General features: G+C 46.8%; 1 protein-coding gene across 11 annotated transcripts in view; it reads left to right on the forward strand.

Annotated features, from left to right (window-relative positions):
* Window positions 1-15,394, forward strand: part of ncam1a (neural cell adhesion molecule 1a) — a 149,937-nt gene extending 134,543 nt beyond the window's left edge. For 7 of the 11 annotated variants that reach the window (XM_035526756.1, XM_035526753.1, XM_035526754.1 and 4 more), the window contains 4 exons: window positions 7,924-8,131; window positions 8,636-8,752; window positions 9,488-9,976; window positions 12,600-15,394. In XM_035526756.1, coding sequence (XP_035382649.1) covers window positions 7,924-8,131; window positions 8,636-8,752; window positions 9,488-9,976; window positions 12,600-12,723 — 938 coding nt within the window. In that variant the 3' untranslated portion in view covers window positions 12,724-15,394. Of the gene's footprint in view, window positions 1-2,312; window positions 3,891-7,923; window positions 8,132-8,635; window positions 8,753-9,487; window positions 9,977-12,599 lie in introns of those variants that run through there. The other 4 variants (XM_035526759.1, XM_035526760.1, XM_035526761.1 and 1 more) reach the window with 2 other exon arrangements.
* Window positions 15,395-18,341: the final 2,947 nt, after the last annotated feature.

The raw sequence follows: 18,341 nt of genomic DNA on the forward strand, positions 1-18,341 counted from the left end.
CACTGCCGCAGCCACTGCCAAGCAGCGCAGCCAGCAGCCTCTAACGTCCATGCTTCCCCACCTTAACCCAGACCTGGCAGGGGATTGTCTGGACTCCCCCTCAGGGCAACCCTGGAGCTCACAAGCCCCAAGAGCCATTTGACACCAGCTGAGGCTAATGAGGCTGGGCCTGGTGTGTGGAATGGGGCCGAGCGGAGGGAGCAAAGGTTGGGAGAGTCGCTGAGAGTTAAAGCCTGGAGACCAAAGCTTCAGCTTAGCACTACTCAGCTGCTCTCTGGAGCTCTGCTCCCAGCCGGACCCCTCTGACGCACATCCTCCGCCAGCTGTAGTGAGGTACTCGAAGCCACTGCAGATCATACCAGTGGAGATGAAATTTTCTGTCCCACTCTTCTCTCCCTTTGGATATGGCTGCTCTGTGCTCTCTTCGCAGGGCTGTGGCTTTGGGGAAGTTTGCATTCTTACTTGAGCTGCCTCCCCACAGATCAAGAAAAGGGACCCCTTCTCTGTCTGTCTCTCCACTGTGATTTAGGTTTCCGCCCCTCTCTCTCTCTCTTTCTGTCTGTGTCTCTCTCTCCCTTTCTCTTTCTTACTCCCTCTCTCCTCTCTGTCCTTTTCTTTCTCTCTCTCTCTCTCTCTCTCTCTCTCTCTCGGGGCTAAGGTTCAGCGCAGTTCAGGCTCCGCTGCAGTACATGGGCTACACTGAGCTAATTGGACAGTAGCCCTGGTCTCAGTGGGGATGCAGCCTCTGGTCTTGCATGGTGATGCTTCAACAGGATTACTGTGTTAATGCTTTCCCAAGGACCTAACAGGCATCTGCAAGCGCATGGTCAGGGACTTGCTTTCTCTCATCCGCTTGGTGGGAAGCACCCATAAATAGCAGTGGGAGCTTTGGATCTCAGAGTGCTTGGCTTAGAAGGGTCAGACGGACCGAGTGCAGAGACCCAACCCCACCCACCAGTCCTCCCATCATGCGCTGAACCTCTCCGCACTTGCACATTGTTGAGTTATTCACTTCAATGTGGAACATGTGGGTGTTCAAGCGGCATGGAGGCTTTTAATTTTAGTCCAGCATCTGCAGCCCCTCAGCCTCCCCACCCGGGCTCAGCCCAGGCCGTCTGAGGCAGCCGCGCAGAGAGCCCCACCGGCCTCCTGTTTCCGGTCGCTATCAGGACCGTGGCGAATAAGAGAGGTTAGATGCAGGGGAATCTGGAGGAGGTCTGCTCAATTCTTAACCTTCTATCTCTGACTCCTCGATGACGGAGTCTCTCGGGTCGGCATGACACTTCGCAGAAGGTCATGGTAGACTCCGAGGGATTTGGCAGGAGTGATGATAGTGAGCCGCTCCATTCCGCACATCCTATCGGGAATGGAATGGGCCGTTGTGTTACACGCGGGCTGTATAGTGTCCTTACATCCAAATCTCCCCAGCTACCATTCAGCAGGAGTGAGGCTGCCCTAAACAATGGCCACTAACGCTGAGCAGTTTTAGTAACCTTCAAATGCTCATTCAGTCCTCCAACAAGCCATTTCCACTACGTTGCATCATAACCTGTTGATTTCATTATTTCTTTCTTTCTTTTTGTCTGCAACATTCCCTGGTGTGAACAGAACAACATGATAAAAGATGTTTTCATAGATATGTGTTTAAATGTTAATAAAAGCATCGGTTTAAACTATTTTTACAGCAATTGGTCCCAGATTGAATGCCACGTTTAATACCAGGGACGTTGTCTGCTGTTTCTTGATTGTCTGTCTGTCTTTTTGCATTCCCCAGTGCCCTGTAGAAGTCCTTTCCTTCCCTCCTTGCTTGCTGTGGTGTCCCTTGTCATTTGAAGTGTTATTAACATGCTATGCTTTTTCTTACTTTGGTTTTACTAACTCTTTAGATATTCTTTTCTAATCTCTAATTAACCTTCAGACTTAAGTTTATGTATTTGACCTATTCTCTCTCTCTGTCTCTCTCTCTCTCCGTCTGTCTCTCTCTCCTGTTTCTCTCCCTTTTTTCAAATTTCTTCCCCTCTTCCACCCCTCCTTCTCTCCCTGTATCCATATGTGAAATCGGGCCACTACCGGATCATCACATTCTCATACACACAAATACTTAATTTTTGGTTTTTGGTTATTTCTCCATTAAAAATCCTTTTTGGATATGTAAATTTTTGTTTCTATATTTTTATGTTGTTGGGGTTTTTTTGTAATTGTTGTTTGTCTTTTTTCTATTTTTCTTTTGTTTGTTTGTGTGGTGGTGCACCCTTTTGCTGTGGTCTCCTCCTGCTGCCACTGTGGTGGTCATGGCTGCGTGGCTACCCCAGCTACCCTGGGCTGCACCTGTGTCACGTACGCTCTGGTCACGCTCATGCTGCCCGTGCTGACTGTGTTCTTGCTCTCATAAAGCGGAGTTCGCCCCAGGAGAGGAGCACTTGCCCCCCCCCCTCCGGCCCAGTCTCCAACCTCCCCTACACTTTTTCAACGCCTTCTGACCCTCCTGAAAAAAGAAAAGAAATCAATTCACTTTCATGTTTATGGGGTTAAGCAGAGTGCTTAGTACTTGTGTCATGCTGAATGTTATTTTGATTGTCTTTTACATGAATTTTTCTGTCGAAATTAGGCAGCATCATGTTTGAGAAGATATTTTTCAGATCATGGACTTTCCAAAGCACTGAGAGTCTTGTTCCTGCCTAGAATGAGTTTGGCCACTGGCTTCCCTTGTCCTTGTTCTCAACTTACTGAGAGAGCACAGTCGCCAAGGGCTTGTACAGAAGTCCTGCTTTACCACACCCATTTTTATTCTTTATTCCGATTCTTATTCCATTTCCTTGATCACGGTTGGTCACGGGGCTCAGGCTCCAGCCTTGTGGATACTGAAATGGGTTTTCTGACAAAATGTACATAATTTTAGATAATTCAGAGAAGTTATGCTATTTGTTTTTTTTTTTACTTCATTTTTAAAAACATTTTTAAGCAACAAAATTGACTTCTTGATCTTGTTGTTTTGGGGTTTTTTTTCTTTTTCTTCCTCTTAAAATGAAAACATTTTAAAAATTAATGCTATCGCTGTCAAAAGTGTGATTTAATTCTGCTCTATTATATAGTTTTTGTAACTCCATACCAGTGTGTTTTCATGCAGTAACCATTTTAGGATTAATGAACAAAAGCAGATAAAAGTATTTTTAGTGAGAGAGTCATACGAGCTGTCGGATCAGTGGCAGGAAGCATGGCGTTTGGAGTCCTAGTCGTATGCAAGACATAACTATAGAGTTGCATGGGATCATGGGATCATAATTCCACATGATGATAATGTGCGGATCCCCACACTGATACGGTGCTGAAAGTTGGTTCAAACTCACCCACAGAACCTTCAGACGCGAAAGGCAACTGTGTTCTTCCATTCTTTCTTTTCAAAATCCATCTAAAGTTAGATCTAATATATATCGTTTTTTGCTTAATGAAGATCTTACTTTTTTTCATTTTCATTATTAAGAACATGTTATTTCTGTCCAGAAGCTAAACATGAAACCTACAGATATCTGTGTAAACCTGACATCTCCAGTTCTGTAACATTTGTAATAAATGAACACGTTTGTGACACTTGCTGCATTATTCACTGTGGGCCAGCTGTCTGTCGTTAACCGAGGTTGGTATATGTTTTCCAAGATGCGTTATCTGGTGAAATGTCTTTTATTTCCAGGACCTATGCAGGCATTTCCAGTGCAGGTGTCAGTTAAATAATGTTATTAAGTCTTCACAGTGTTGCAGCCCTTAACTTGGATATGACGTTTGGAACTGGTGAGGGGTATTTAAAATAGAGTAGAGTTTGCTCCCTGTTTTGCAAATTGATTCACATAATAATAAAAAGATGCGTCCTGGAGGTCTGGCGCACGTGCGTATCACCTGGTTGGGTTTTTCATTCTTCTGTAGGTGCCACTCTGTGTTCATTTATTATGCAGTAGAGTTGTGAGGCCCTGCTCTGCCAGCCAAGCCAGTGGGTTCCACTGTAAGGGCCCATTGTTTGTATTTTTGTTTGCTTACTGGATGGTTTTTTTTTCTGTATCAAAGCGCTGGAGAGGATTAAGGATTTTCACAACATGGCAAATGCCAGCTTTCATTGGAGGATCCCAGTCAGGGGTCTTTGTTTGGGTTTGTTCCACATGCTGTCCACTTCTGCACGGCTGTGCTGTGAACGCAGCTGCCGGGACACCTTCCTGCACGGATCTCCGGATTGCTCAGAGAGCCGGCCACAATGCCCAACCTCAGCCCACTGCTGCCTTTTCAGTATTGAAATCACACAAATTTGTACATTTAAGAAAAGGTAGATGTCTTTGAATGCCTTGTGGGAGAACTAAACGTCCTCCGCAAGTTTTGTAGGTACCACTGTCACATGTTAACAAACACTGAATTTCTGCATACATACATACAACTAAGCAATACAAAGATATAGTACCATCCTATATCATGTAGCTAAGCAGTGCATGTTTCATTCAGCAAAGCTAAAGCAAACATTTTCTGACCATTACAATAATGACGGTGCATTATGAAATAATCACATAGTTTTGCGAATTAAGTAATATTAATATAAATTGTAACATTTGAATGACAATGTTACATTGTTGATTGAGCCAATACACTGTCCAGGCTTATGAGCTGAACTCCCTTAATGTAACATGCTTCACCCACATGTACAAATGTACATATACCAGCCACTTTGTGCTCCACCAGACTGATACATTTCCCTGCATGCTTCTCTCTGCATCTGGGATTGTATTGTCACCTCTGCACTTGGGGTGTGGATCTGGGGAGATGACGGTGAGGCCCGTGGGAAATTTTGGTTGCATTGTGCTGACTCAGCAGGCCTGTATGTATTGTTCAGATAGCGAGGGGGAGGCAGGAGGGGACTTTGTGCTCTGATGTGCGTGTGTGCGCATGGGTAAGTGTACGCATGCGTGAGTATCCATGCGCGTGCCCAGATGGATGCGGCTTGTTAAGCGACACACCGCGGCAGAGGAGGAGCCCTGGGAACCTCCCTAGCTAGGACAGTGGAGCGAGGCTATCGCCCAGCTGCCTCGCCCATCCGCCTTGCCCTCCAGTCACAAGTCTCCTGCGAGGCGGAGGCAGAGGCAGACACTGACAGAGAGAAAGAGAGTGACAGCAGGGGAAGGAAGATGGTAGAGTAGAAAAGGCTGACTAAGACACATTTGGGAATTGCAGAGCAGTGGTGTATTAACCTCAGCACTGAACTCTCTAAAATGTTAAAGGAAGAGCTTTGAACAGCATGGACTCAGCCCTGAAGGCAAGAACTAGCATGCAGTCGCCCAAAGAATCACATTTTAAAGTATTATAAACACTTTTTTGTAAAACATGGCATCAACCACTCAATGGCTGTGGCTCACAGTGGGGTGGAGTAGCAATATTAGCGTATGTGTGGCTTTTTAAATGCATAATCTTTGGGAAGCAATGGTATAATGTGACAAATTTGAAAAATGTAAAGATGAATGAATTTACAAGGCCCTAACACTGAACTAGACTGTGCGGGTTTTAAAAATCCCATGTTGCATCTGCCATATTTCCAAATGATGTTCTCACTGAATGTGTATCAGTTTTTAGATTGGAGGGAGGTTAGAAATGTCCTGGCTGGTTACATCAGACTTTAGTGCGCAGCGCTCTGAAAGGAGCCCCACGTGCTTCCCTAATTGATGCCCCCTGGAGCCGCGGGTTATGATGTGGTGTGCTGAAAATCGCACCACTTCCTGGCACAGCGCTCTCTAATACATGTCTGTCTCCGCTCCCCATCGAGTGCATCAATAATTCAGTCTCCCCCATGCATTTAGACATATTTAAGGTCTTTATAAGGTTCTAAATTAAAGAAACGTTTCATTAGTGACACTCAGCACCCAGGAAGGCACGCCCCACTTGGGAACTGAACTATTAGACTATCGCTGAGGCTGTCCGACTTCATTCATGATATTCTTCTCCTGTTTACGCTAATGGCAGCCGCGTAGCTGCGCTAGTCTGGGCCGTGACAGAAATGTCAGCTGGTTATAAATAAGGCCGAGAGATCTCGATGAGGACGGCTCAGTGTAAACATGTAGAGGGGACAGGGCACTGGGCAGTGGATATAGGGGGGTTGGGGTAGCTCTGAAAAAGTTGTACACCACGATCTTGAAAGAGGAGAAAGCATGCTGAGACTAGCGTCATGGCGAAGGCAGATGCAGCCCATGCTGTCCTGGGCCCTTCATCCTGGAGTGCTAATTCACTGGCAGTTGTGGCTGGCTGCCTCAGCCAAAGCCATGTGTTGAAAGAAGATAACAGGGCTTCACAGAGGCTGCGTTGAGCCCACAGCAGGTGCTTATAGAGAAGCAGGAAACAGACGCTCCCAATAAATATTATTGCGGTAGGACGTACAAGTTAGCAATGCTTTTGGTCTATTTACCTTAGCCCTCTTCACTGGGTAAAGTATGAACTCATGGACCCCCCACGCTCTGGTCATCTATACAGTATAGCGCTTTGCAGAGTACCGACTCTGGATTCCAGATGTGAGTGAGCAGTTCTATCCTTTCACTCTTGGCAGTAGCCTTCAGGACTCAGTAGCAGGCCTGGCATCCGATGGACTGCGTTTTAACATGTAGTCATGACTACTGATGAGTCACCTGCGGGTTGACGACTCTCGATTGGTTCAGATCCATGCCCACTTAACACTCCCCAATCAGTGGCAACGGTGCCAAGTCACAAATGGGTGGCATATTTTTGAACAGATAGGGATTCGGCTTTTGTTGTAGGCCTATTAATAAAGTGCCAGGTTGGTGTTTTTACACAAAGCTGTGAGTGAGGCTGCCAGGACAGGCAGGCTAGATTACTGCATGGGACATCTTGCCACGCTAAGGTCCACATTGCCAGAACTGACAAAACTGCTGAGATTGAACTCGTCACCTCAGGGGCCGTAGACAAGTGCCCTGGTCACTATGCCACCGGCGGCTGCTCAAAGTGGTCTCTCTGTCTATACTCTGCTGATCAAATGAAACCATCTGACACGTGTGAGTAACGCCTGTAGTGGTGGAGCGTTTTAGAGCTGTAAGTGCTTTCATTTCTGGTAAGTAGCCTGTGTTTTTGCCACGCGAAAACACAGTCCCGCTATATGTCCCCTTCTCTCATCTTTTGTCTTTTCCACAGGTAACATGGTGCTGTCTCTCAGTCTAGTGTCTATGCGCTTGTCTGTGTGTGTGTGTGTGTGTGTGTGTGTGTGTGTGTGTGTGTGTGTGTGTGTGTGTGCATGCAGTTGTATGTCTACTGGTCCTCTGCAGTAAATGGAAGCCCTTGAACACTGAAATCTTAATATTAAGATTATCATCTCAATTTCATGCCAGTGCAGGTTCTCTGTATGAACTTTGGTGCACTCCAGGCTCGAATAGAATAACCTTCTTTGTAATGTTTGTGGATGCTTGATACAAAGAAAGTTAATGACGTTTTCCTGAATGAGCATGTCTGCTTCATCTCTACATCAGTACTGCTGGAGCTCCTGGTTAGGTCTACATGTTTCTGCTTTACACTGCACAATTGTCATGCAGTGCATGCCCCAAAGTCATAAGCTCCATCAGCTCTTTTGGAACTGTTGTATGTAACTAAAATACTGTGTGTGTATGTGTGTGCATGCGCGTGTGCGTGCGCGTGCACGCTCATGGCACTTTGCTCCTCACTGCCCTTAACAGGATAAGTGTGTTTGTAACAGACGCTGCATAATATCTCGAGGGTGTTGTTTTTGGTGCATGGTCTGGTAATATATCAACTTAATCAGAACTGATTGGACGAGACACGTTGTTATCTCGGTGGAGACGTTCCACACACAAAAGCCTATGAGGGCAGTGAGGTGCTAATGGGAAGCGTGTGTGTGGAAGCCCTGACTCCGAGCCATTCTCTCCTCTGCCTCCAAAGACACCGCTGGTGGCGGCACCGGCCTGGGCACAGGAGCCATCGTGGGCATCCTTATCGTGGTCTTCCTCCTGTTGCTCTTCAGCGTGGACATCACCTGCTACTTCCTCAACAAGTGTGGCCTTCTCATGTGCATCGCCGTCAACGTCTGCGGCAAGTCCGGGCCAGCCGCCAAGGGCAAGGACATCGAAGAGGGCAAGGCGGCCTTCACGTGAGCACCTCCCCAATCCACAATCCCTCCTGCTCTCCGCTCCACCTCCCCTGCCCTGCTCTACCCTCTCTTCCTCATCCTTCCTCTTCAGCCCCTCTGCCACTCTCTCCCCTCGCCTCGCCTCGCCTCGCCTCCCCACACCTCGCCAGGCTCCATGCTGCTGCCAGAGCTCTATTTGCTCCTCTCATCATCATCTCATCACTCTCAGCTCTGCGGGAGAGCCCACAACGAGCCTGGCTCCGTGACCGAGAGTGATGGGAATGCTAGCTGATTGCTGTTACGAGCTGGGCAGTGGAGGGGAATGACTTTACAGCTGACAATAAGAGTACGCGCAGGAAGGGGACTGAGCTCCTTTACCTCAAAACAGTAAACTCACTCTGGTTACATGAACCCCTATGGAGTAAAATAGGCTGCTTAATGTCTAAAAGGACAGCTCGCGTCTGCCGTCTTTCACCAGGTGTCTCGTGCGCCTCCCCACCTTCGCTGTCTTGTCTTCCCCAACAGGAAGGACGACTCAAAGGAGCCCATAGTGGAGGTAAGGACGGAAGAGGAGTGCACCCCCAACCACGAAGGAGGAGGCCCCACCGAGCCCAACGAGACAACCCCGCTCACTGATCCAGAGTGAGTCCACCCCCGCCTGCGTGCACACACCGTTAGCGCCGCATGCTGAGTCAGGGCGGTGCTGAAAGGTGCGCTCGCCCGGAGTTAATGGCGGTCCAGGTCACGCTGGACCTGGGCGCACATTAGTCCTTATTATGAAAGAAATAGCTCCGAGTGAATAGGTGGCTAATGATATCGCTGTTGGAATAGCGACCACTGGGAATGACTTGAATAGATTTTAATACATTAGCCGCTGAAAAACTGCTGGAATAGCGTGGTCAGTAAATGGGAAAGAGGGCCCCGGCGCTAGTTGATTATGTGCAGAGCCCTGCACCTGATCTGGGCTCGCCAGCACTGCTCACGCCCAGGGAAGGAGCCCAGAAACGTGGTGGTGGCCTTTACAGTCAGGTAGCATATATCACTGATGCAACTGGATGCACCTTTAATGCACTCTGTATAGGCTTAGGTTTAGGGAGATGAATGCTTAACAGCATGCTAGTTCATCTTGGAAGTAATATAGTGTATATCTCACACTGATCTCACAATCTGATGCTGGCTAACATAAATATATATTTTTTCTTTACTTAGATTGCATGTTGCACTCACACTGTGTGTATATTGCCTTGGACTCCCTTTTTTCATCTTTGTTCTTCCTGGTGCCCCCTGGAACGCCCTCTTCCCTCCCTTCTCTCTCTCTCTCTCTCTCTCTCTCTCTCTGTCTCCCCGTCTCCCCCTCATCTTGCCCTGACCTCATAGGCATGCCGCTGACACCAGTGCCACAGTAGTGGACTTGCTCCCCTCTTTAGCCACTAACTCTGAGCCGGTCACTGACAGCCCTGCTAGCGAGAGCACCACCCTCACATCCAGCACAGAGCCCAAAGCCGCCCCGCAGCCTAGTACCCCCAAAGCCATCACAACGCCGCCTACTGCCCCTGCCGACTCTGCTGCCGAGGCACCGCTGGTGGACCTGAGCGACGCGCCCTGCACCCAGAGCGCTAAGCCCTCAGACGCCCCCAAAAAGGGGCCCTCGTCTGACACCAAAGCCGACTCGGCTAAGCCCACCACGGGCACGTCTGTTCAGAGCCCCGCGCCCGTCCAGAGTGGCACCTCCTCGGCTACGGAATCCCAGGTAGACAGAGGTGCCCTGCAGTCGTCGGACGCTGGTCCGGCCAGGGACGCGTTTGACGCGCTGTGCACACCCTCCTCCGACTCCACCGGCGCTCCACCTGCACCCAGCCAGGACGAGTATGGCCACCTCTCCAATCTCTCATTCTGTGTGTGTGTCCCCACCCTGTCTGTGTCCAAGTTTGCCTCCCTCTCATCCACTCACGTGTTCACTCCGTCACCCATTCACTCCCTCTCTCACTCATTCATGTTCTCCCTCCTTATTCCCACGCTTCATAAGGAACTACCGCCCCAGGTCCGTACAGGGTCCTGTGCCATACTGTAGCTGCAGTCATTGACCATTCTCAACTGCGCTGCAAAGAGCAGCCTTCCTAAGCAAAGAGCTCTGCCCTGCTTAGCAATTCCGCCAGGGAAAAAAATTGGATCACTTATGGCAGCCGTTCAAAGCAAAAGCCATTATGAAGGTGTGAAATTGGTTGGCTCTCTCCGCTCAGTTTTGTTTGTTTTGCCGTCGGTCAGGGACAGGCTAATTGATTCCTCCATTATCTCCTGACGGCAGTTGACCACACTCAGGATCTCCCACAGCAGGTGGGCCACCGCTTTGAGGGAGGGGGCTGGCAGGAACGCCACGACCGTCTTGGGAGAAGGTCTGTTTGAGGGAATGCTGGGGCTTGAAGGAGTGAGAAGTTAGCAGTAATGAGCACTAAGGGGGAGGCTGTGTGCCCGCCCATCTGTGCCGGGGCGATTCATCTGCAGCAGGGCACCGGGGCTGCAGGACATGGCCAGCAGGTGGTGCCGGCGTGCCAGAGGGAAGAGCTTCACTCCCTTTGTGTTCTGCACGGACAGCTTCCTCCCTCTTCTGCAGGAGGTTCCTCCGCATGTTGCTCTGATCCATCAGATACGTCCATTCGTTACCTTGAACTGTCGGCTCTGTGCTTCTGTTACAGGGTGTGTGTGTTCGCGTGCACACACAGAGCAGCTGATTTGCATACCACACACAGCTCTAGCTATGCTCGTGTAAAAATGGGTCTTTTAGGTCCCTTTTTAGAAAGTACAAAGGAAGTGGGCTGCTCAGATTCTGTTCCGGGGAATGAGGGGGTAGTTTTAAACATTTACAGCAGACATTTCCTGTCTTGCCTCCTTCTGCCTCTGCGCTCTTTCCTCCTCCCCTGAGACTGCATGCATCAGATGCCCCCTTCCCAGCCCCATGCCGCCCTGCTGTCCAGCAGTTCTGTGGGGGGGACGATCCCTCTCTGCCTCCTCCCTCTGCTGTTTCCAACTGACATGGAAGATTGAGTATGCCCCAATGCCATCCACCTGTTTTGTCTTGATGGGCCTTTGACGTGTTCCCATTTTGCCTTAAAAGATGAGAGTTTTGCTCATTCTGAAGCAGTGTGAGAAAGATGTATAGGTATGGTTGCAAACAAACCAACCTTAGCTGCGTTGTCTCCGCTGTCTAGGTAAGGGCGTCCCTCTACATTAATGGTGTCCCTCTACAGTAAGGCAGACCTCAACAGTAAGGGCGTCCCTCTACAGTAAGGGTGTCTCTTTATAGTAAGGGCATCCTACTACATTAGAGGGCTTCTCTTGGCATTAGGGCGTCCCTCTACAGTAAGGGTGGACTGCGTGGAAGGTTTTGCATTCCTCTTGCGAGCCTAAGCCCCCCCCCCTACCTGGGGCCCTGCCAGGACTGTATCTATGCCGCACTGCCGAGATGGTGTAGATGGTAATGAGAGAGGGCCGCGCTCCACTGCCTCCATTTTCCCTGCTACAACAGCCCTCTGTGGCTGACAGGCCGCTCCGGCAAGCTCACAGGCCGGAAGACGCCGGCAGCAGTCGCACCTCCTCATGCTGCTCTTGGATGTGTATACTGAGCAGCCACCCGTGACCAGGGACCAGCAGCTAACAGCAGCCCCACTTCTACAGGTCAGGCGCCCCCTTCCACAGGTCAGCAGCCCAAATGAAGAGAGATAGCATGCCTGACGTCCGATTAGCTCCTCCTCCCAGCTACTCCCCCAAGCCCCATCCCCCACCCCTGCAAGACCCAACTTTTTTTTTTTTTTATTCATTATTAACTCGTGCAAGGCCGAACAATTCCAATATTGCCAATCAGTGCTGGAAATGAAGTGGTCCACTGAGAAATCATGTGGGAAAACCTCAGCGACGGCAGTTCCTTGAAAGGAAAAATGTCCATCTTAAATTGACACGTGCTATATTTCTAGATGGGTTGCCATAGATAGGTATGCTTAATGTTTTTATATGTGGTTCCAGCCATTCCTCTTTTCATGTGTCTGTAATTTACTGCCCATTCAATAAACGCCAGGGGGAGGTTAACATTTGTGGAGTTTTATGGGTAAGAATCTGGGCAGCAAGGCCTTGAATCCACCCCATGGGACAGGCGTTGCTCACGTGGTCTTGCTATTGCTCCCTCGCTGCCTGTACGTTACTGCAGCAGTCTCTGTCCTCTGCATCAGCATCTCACTGGTGTGCCTCCATACATGCCCTCATGAAAAGGTCCATGACGGTCCACTCTCCATCTCTGATGTCACGATAAGGCAACCATTCACATCCTGTTATGTGTGAAATACATTGGTTCCACTAGAACGAATTTCCTCCCCCAAAAAAACCTACGACAGCTCAGTAGACTTACAAAGACAGCAGCCATGCTTGAGTGCCCAGTGCCAAGAGCCATGACTGATTAAGTTCTCTCTATCTCTCTCTCTCTCTCTCTCCCCTCCCTCAGTGGTAAGACTGTCATAGATGAGAAGAGTAAAGGGGGAGAGACTGAGGTGAAGGAATCTGTGGTAGACGTGAAGACGGTCCCCAACGAAGCCCCGCAGACGAACGACAACGAGAGCAAGGCATGAGTCACCGCTACACCCAAACCTGCATCTCACTTCTAAAGGGTTTCCGTTCTTCAGTGTCTCCTCTGAGTTTGCCGAACAAAAGATGAGTTTGTAGATGTATAGAACGCCTAAAGAACTCGTGCACATGCCTGGGTTTTTGGTTTGGTTTTTTTTGTTTTGTTTTGTTGTCATACAGTTTCACTCACTCCGTGTCTCTGTGTCACATACAGAGTGAAGGAGCCTGCCTTTATTTTTAGCGCCCTCTAGCTGACCTCCTCTGTAAGTCTCCGTCACGACTTTCACTTGGGACAGAACCTTAATATTAGTGGAAATAGTTAGCAATGGGAAACTCTAGCTTTACTCCTCGATAATGCCTTTACGTTGTGCACTCGTACACGCACACCTCATCCACAAACCCATACACAAACCCATACATATGTGTAGACCATGTCTTTACCTTTGCTCCTTCAGTTATGTAATGTTTTATTACATGCAGTATTGCTGTACTTCATTATTTTTCAATATGTATGAATTTTGGGAGAACGTTTTTTTTAACATGTGTTTTAAATAATGTACAAAAGTAACTGCCTTTTATTTTATGTCAATTTTTTCATTGTTTATTTTTGAGGGCTAGAAATAGATTGTTCGCATGCTTGCTACTCATGTCTTTCCCATAATACCCTTGGTTATTGTGTTCATTATGGCCCTTGGTGTTTGCTTCTTTTACGTTGATATTTCCCTCATGAACACAGAGCTTTCCCATTCCTGCTCTGCACAACAACATGAATGACGTCACGGCTACGTAAGGCGTGCCGCTCAACCATTCAGCCCCAAGCTGGTGGCTTCTTACTGGATAATTGAGAAACAGTGCCTCCAATGGGCAACTGCAGTAACCAAGTCTCATTTAAAGTCTCATTTCCTTTGCTAATGCAAAGGAAAGAAAAAGATGGTCAGGTTTGTTTTTTTTTTTTAATTAATGCATTAACAAATTAATGGCCAAATTTATATATATTTTTTATTTAAGCCATAGTACTCCAGTGAGGAAAATGAAGGGTCCAAAATGTTCCACTTGATCTTTGATTTGTACAGTGTCTTTCATTCTTTAGGCTGTGAGCTTGTGTGCTGTGAGTGCGTGAATATCCTAGTGTGAATACAATGTGTACTTTGTCATAGACTTGAAACAAATATCCATAGGTTGTGAAAGGTGTAGCTATTAGTTCAAATAATGTTCCATCTTGGTAAGATAAAATTAAGAAAAAAATTAAAATGATAAAAACAATAATAACAGCAATGATACAGATGTGTACAATGTGGGCTGGGGAAAAAAAAAAGAACCTCAAAGATACAAGGGAGAAGGTGCCTTCAACTTAAACAGCCTCTCTAAAGCAGGCCTGCAGTCTGAATGGATTAGTGTCTGTCTGTAACACTGGGGGAGCAGCAGTGGTTCGAGATTAGAGTCCCATTCTTGCCTTTGGAGGTCTAGCGAGAGGACATGTGGTATGGTTGAGGTCTGCAAACTGTGAAAATAGCTTCTTTTTTAAGTGAAGTTCCAGGGTCTGAGAGAGCAGATGTGTGTGGTCACTTGTACCCACAAAATCGAGACTTTTTTGCCACTTGTCTCTTTGCACTGATGCAAAATGAGATTCACCCTTCAATTTCAGTGTCTCACTCCCCATGACTGGATCCCCTTCCATCATAAGAGATGCCGCTTGTAAGCTACACTTCACCTGGACTGGCCAAGCTACCCAACACCCCCCCCCCCCCCCCTGCATCATTAGCATTGCAGTGGGGCCAATCTAAAACATGACCCTATCAAGAACAACAATTTTTAAGTCTGAAACGAGCATGCAATGTATTTTAAACTAGATGTAATTGGTGTCACGTTTTGCCAGTAAATTGTTAAATGAACAACAGTGACAAAGGCTTTGTTTGTTGTATATGGATCTCTGAGTGTTCTGTCAAATGTGTTCGGTTCATATTGTCACTTCAGTTTAGTTTTGTTTTGTTTTCTTCTTTTACATGAACGGCATTAAGGGTTTTTTTTTTTCAGTGGGTTTACTCTAGAAATTTGAAGATTCACTATAAAGGAATGTGGTTTATGATGAGATGACAAACAGAGGCTTGTCCTAAAGCTCGCTGCCCAAAGGTATACAAAGCATTCCTTGCGATGTCATAAAAATCCTATCACAGGTTTTTCTCATCGGAAATTCTAAAGGAAAAGAGCACTGGAGTCCGCTATGGCTTTTGACACATCCGATCAGCTGCCATCCGTCATGGGACCAAAATTCGAAGTGAGTTTACATGCAAGGGGGGTGACTTAGCACCCTCACTGCTATTCCAGCATTTTAGGGATTAAAAAAAAAAAAAAGTTTCAACATCAAATACGAAGAAAGATTCTTATGACAGCTCATCCTCTGAGCCAAACAAACAAGTGTGTAGCTAAGGCTCTCGTTTGGAGGGGAGCTGACTCACCCAGCCATCCATCACAGCTCCCCTGCAAATCCCTTCCTCTCCACATCCATCCATTAATCTGCCATCAGATACAGGGGCTTTCTCACTCTTGTATAAAAATTTTTACAAAGTCAAGCAATGGCACCATCTCCCTCCTCTCTGTCACTGGTGTACATACTAACTGAAAAACATTTTGACATTCTGTCAGAAATTCTTGTGTTCAATAAAATGGGAAACAATGTGCTCTTGTCTGTCTGTATTTACATGTAAAGATTTTACATGACGTGGAATTATGTAAAACGCCTCATCTGTAGGGCATACGGGCTTGGCTTCAGCCAATGAGCAGTTAACAGGACCTAATGAAGCCTAGTTAAGCCATGGAACATGCACGTCAATTAGCCTTCACTTCGTCTAGTAGTCAAAGGCAAATGTATTTATATAGTGCTTTTTACAACAGCTGTTTAGTAGCATTTGGTAACTCATGAAAATGTCCCAACCGTGTAGGCCGCCTCACTTAGAAGGAAATTTTTATACTGACCACAAATAAACTTTATAGGTTAGTGTCAGATTAGTGTCAGATATACAACTTGCACGGAAGATCATTGCCGTATAGGGAAACCAAACATACAAATGTTAACGGTTTGTAAGTCACTTATATCATGGTTTGCTTAGAAATAAATAAATATTAAAAAATTAATTTAAAAAAACCAATAAAGCTGAAAATAATTGTTTTACTGCTAACCTTTAACTGTTGCTGACTAACACCACACTAAATGCACGAGAAAGTCTGGATCAAGTCAGGCCGGCATTTCTTCCTTGTATCCACTAGGTGGCGGCCAAGATTAGCTGCACATGCACAAGATGCAAAACTTGCAATATTGGGTACCTGGGATTAAATCAAATGTAGTAAAAATAATTTTCTTCAATTGTTAAAATTGCGGTTCAGCATGGCAGTTTATGTAATAACGAATTTGAATGCACTGAAAGTGATATACAACACCAGTTACTTTATGCATCACAGATAGCAGTGTGTTAAAACTATTTACCCTTATACACACATACATACAACACACACACACACACACACACACACACACACACACACACACACACACTGGACGGCAGTGTATACACAAATCGAAGTGGATAGCTAGTCTAGTACTAAAAACAACAATTGCGAGTCACAGGACTCACCACTAGATGGCAAAAAAGCATTATGTTGTCCTTCAAGCTCAGCAAATGAGTGTGGTACACCGCAATGTCCTCGTACACTAGCTCTGTTTTCATCATCCATCCAACTAGCATATGGACCCACAGGGCAAGCCTGCCTTTCCTTCAGAGCCTCCTTTTACATTTTCTTATTTACATCAGTGCTTGGGGAAGCTTGCTTGGACCTTCTTTTGTGGACTTCAGAACTTCGAGTGTCGGCCCTTAAGTCCCTGCTTGACGTGGCTTGCAAAATAATTGCCTTGGACCAGAATTGGCTGCTTCTCTGGACGGGTGGAAATTTGACTGTGTGGTGACAGTAATATGATAGGAACTGGCAGCTCTACTTCCTGTTCCCGTCCTTAGGCCAAATTTGGCATGTTCTTGTGGCTGCGGTTTGTTGCCCAGTTATGAAACACACAGGAAAGGACAGAGGGGAGAGATGAGTGCTGTCCCCAAAAGACTGTTGTTTGTCTCTTAAGTGTGCTGAGTTTTAACTGACGAGCTCTGCTGTCAGGTTTTGATTATGTGGCAGGGGAAGCAGCCCCAGGCCCTGGGCCCCACGGCCCTGGGCCCTGCTCTTAGGCCATTTTTCAGCCTCAGTGAGCTCTGTGTGGCTTATGTAATGTCAGCTTTATGAATGCTGTGTGTGTGGATCGCCCGAGTGACTCACTCCCTCACGTAAAACATCGGGCATGTGAGCAATTGAAGAGCCGCTTTCTGATATTTCCTGTTTAGATGCAGCGGCATTAAACTCTTCAAGATGTTGACTCGAAAAAGTTTACAGACAGAATGGCAGCGTCAGATGGAGGAATGGCGTGGGGAGTGAGCGCAATCTCCCTCTCCAGCTCCTCTGTATCCACAGCCGGCACGTAGCATCAGGGTCTCTCAGCCACTGCCCCAAGCCCCTGACCCACAACAATAGCCACGCACTATCAAACATGGGTCACTATATATGCCTTGAAACGCATTAAGGATTCAAATGTACACAACAGTGTTTTTTATTACATAATACAAGTCAAGTGAAGGGCTATTTACTGCATTCGCTTAAAAAATAAAATAACATCGGGATTCCAGCCATCGCCTCAGGCTGACCTCTTATCTGGAAGCAGTTCTAGTGGTTCCAGTGTTTTGGTCCTGACTCTCTGCCTAGTTCCACACTGAACGCCAGCCTGCATTCCAGTCGAGAACACTGTGCTTCAGACCCTCATCCCAGCCCTAACTCATGTGGCTGTTACATCACCACAGCATGATTTGGAATCTAGACTGGAGTTTAGCTTACCAAGTGTCTGCGGGGTAACGTTCTTCCTCGGTCAGAACTGAGAGTGGCGGTCAGCCCTCAAATTCAGTGGGTTTACTCTTGAAATTTGAGGATTCACTATTACGTTTATTGCAATGTCATTGTTGTAATCCCGGTAAGGTTAATAACGGCTGAAGTATAATAATAACAATAATAACTATATAACATGAAGAATAATAACAACATATCTCCTTGGTTCTTGACATTCTTGATATTCTTAACCTAGTATTTTGGGGGCTGTTCGTGACCTCTTATTTTGGGGGCTGTTACTAGTGCAGAAATGCATTCTGAGGACTTCCTCACTTTAAATAAGCTTCTGCTCTCAGTACACTGGCCCAGCTGCCAGTTTGGAAACTGTTTCATCTCCCTCTCTGCAGGTGCAAGGTTTAGACAAAAGTGCCCAGACTTTTCTGTACTTTGTTCTAGTAACCTATATTAATCATTTTATTTTCAGTCAAATAGAGGCATTTTTCAGTATTGCTGGACTTGTAATGTCTTATGCCAGATGTGAACTGAATTGTATTAATTTTAATTTTAATGGATGTGGGGCTTTATGTGTGTGACTATGTGGTTAAGTACTATGAAGGCGTGAGTTTGGCTCTCTCTAGGAGGCACAGTGGGGGTGGGGAGAGAGAGAGAGAGTGAGAGAGAGAGAAAAAAGAGAGAGAGGGGAGTTTTTGGA

This window comes from Electrophorus electricus, chromosome 6 (genome assembly GCF_013358815.1).
Source record: "Electrophorus electricus isolate fEleEle1 chromosome 6, fEleEle1.pri, whole genome shotgun sequence".
Classification (NCBI taxonomy): domain Eukaryota; kingdom Metazoa; phylum Chordata; class Actinopteri; order Gymnotiformes; family Gymnotidae; genus Electrophorus; species Electrophorus electricus.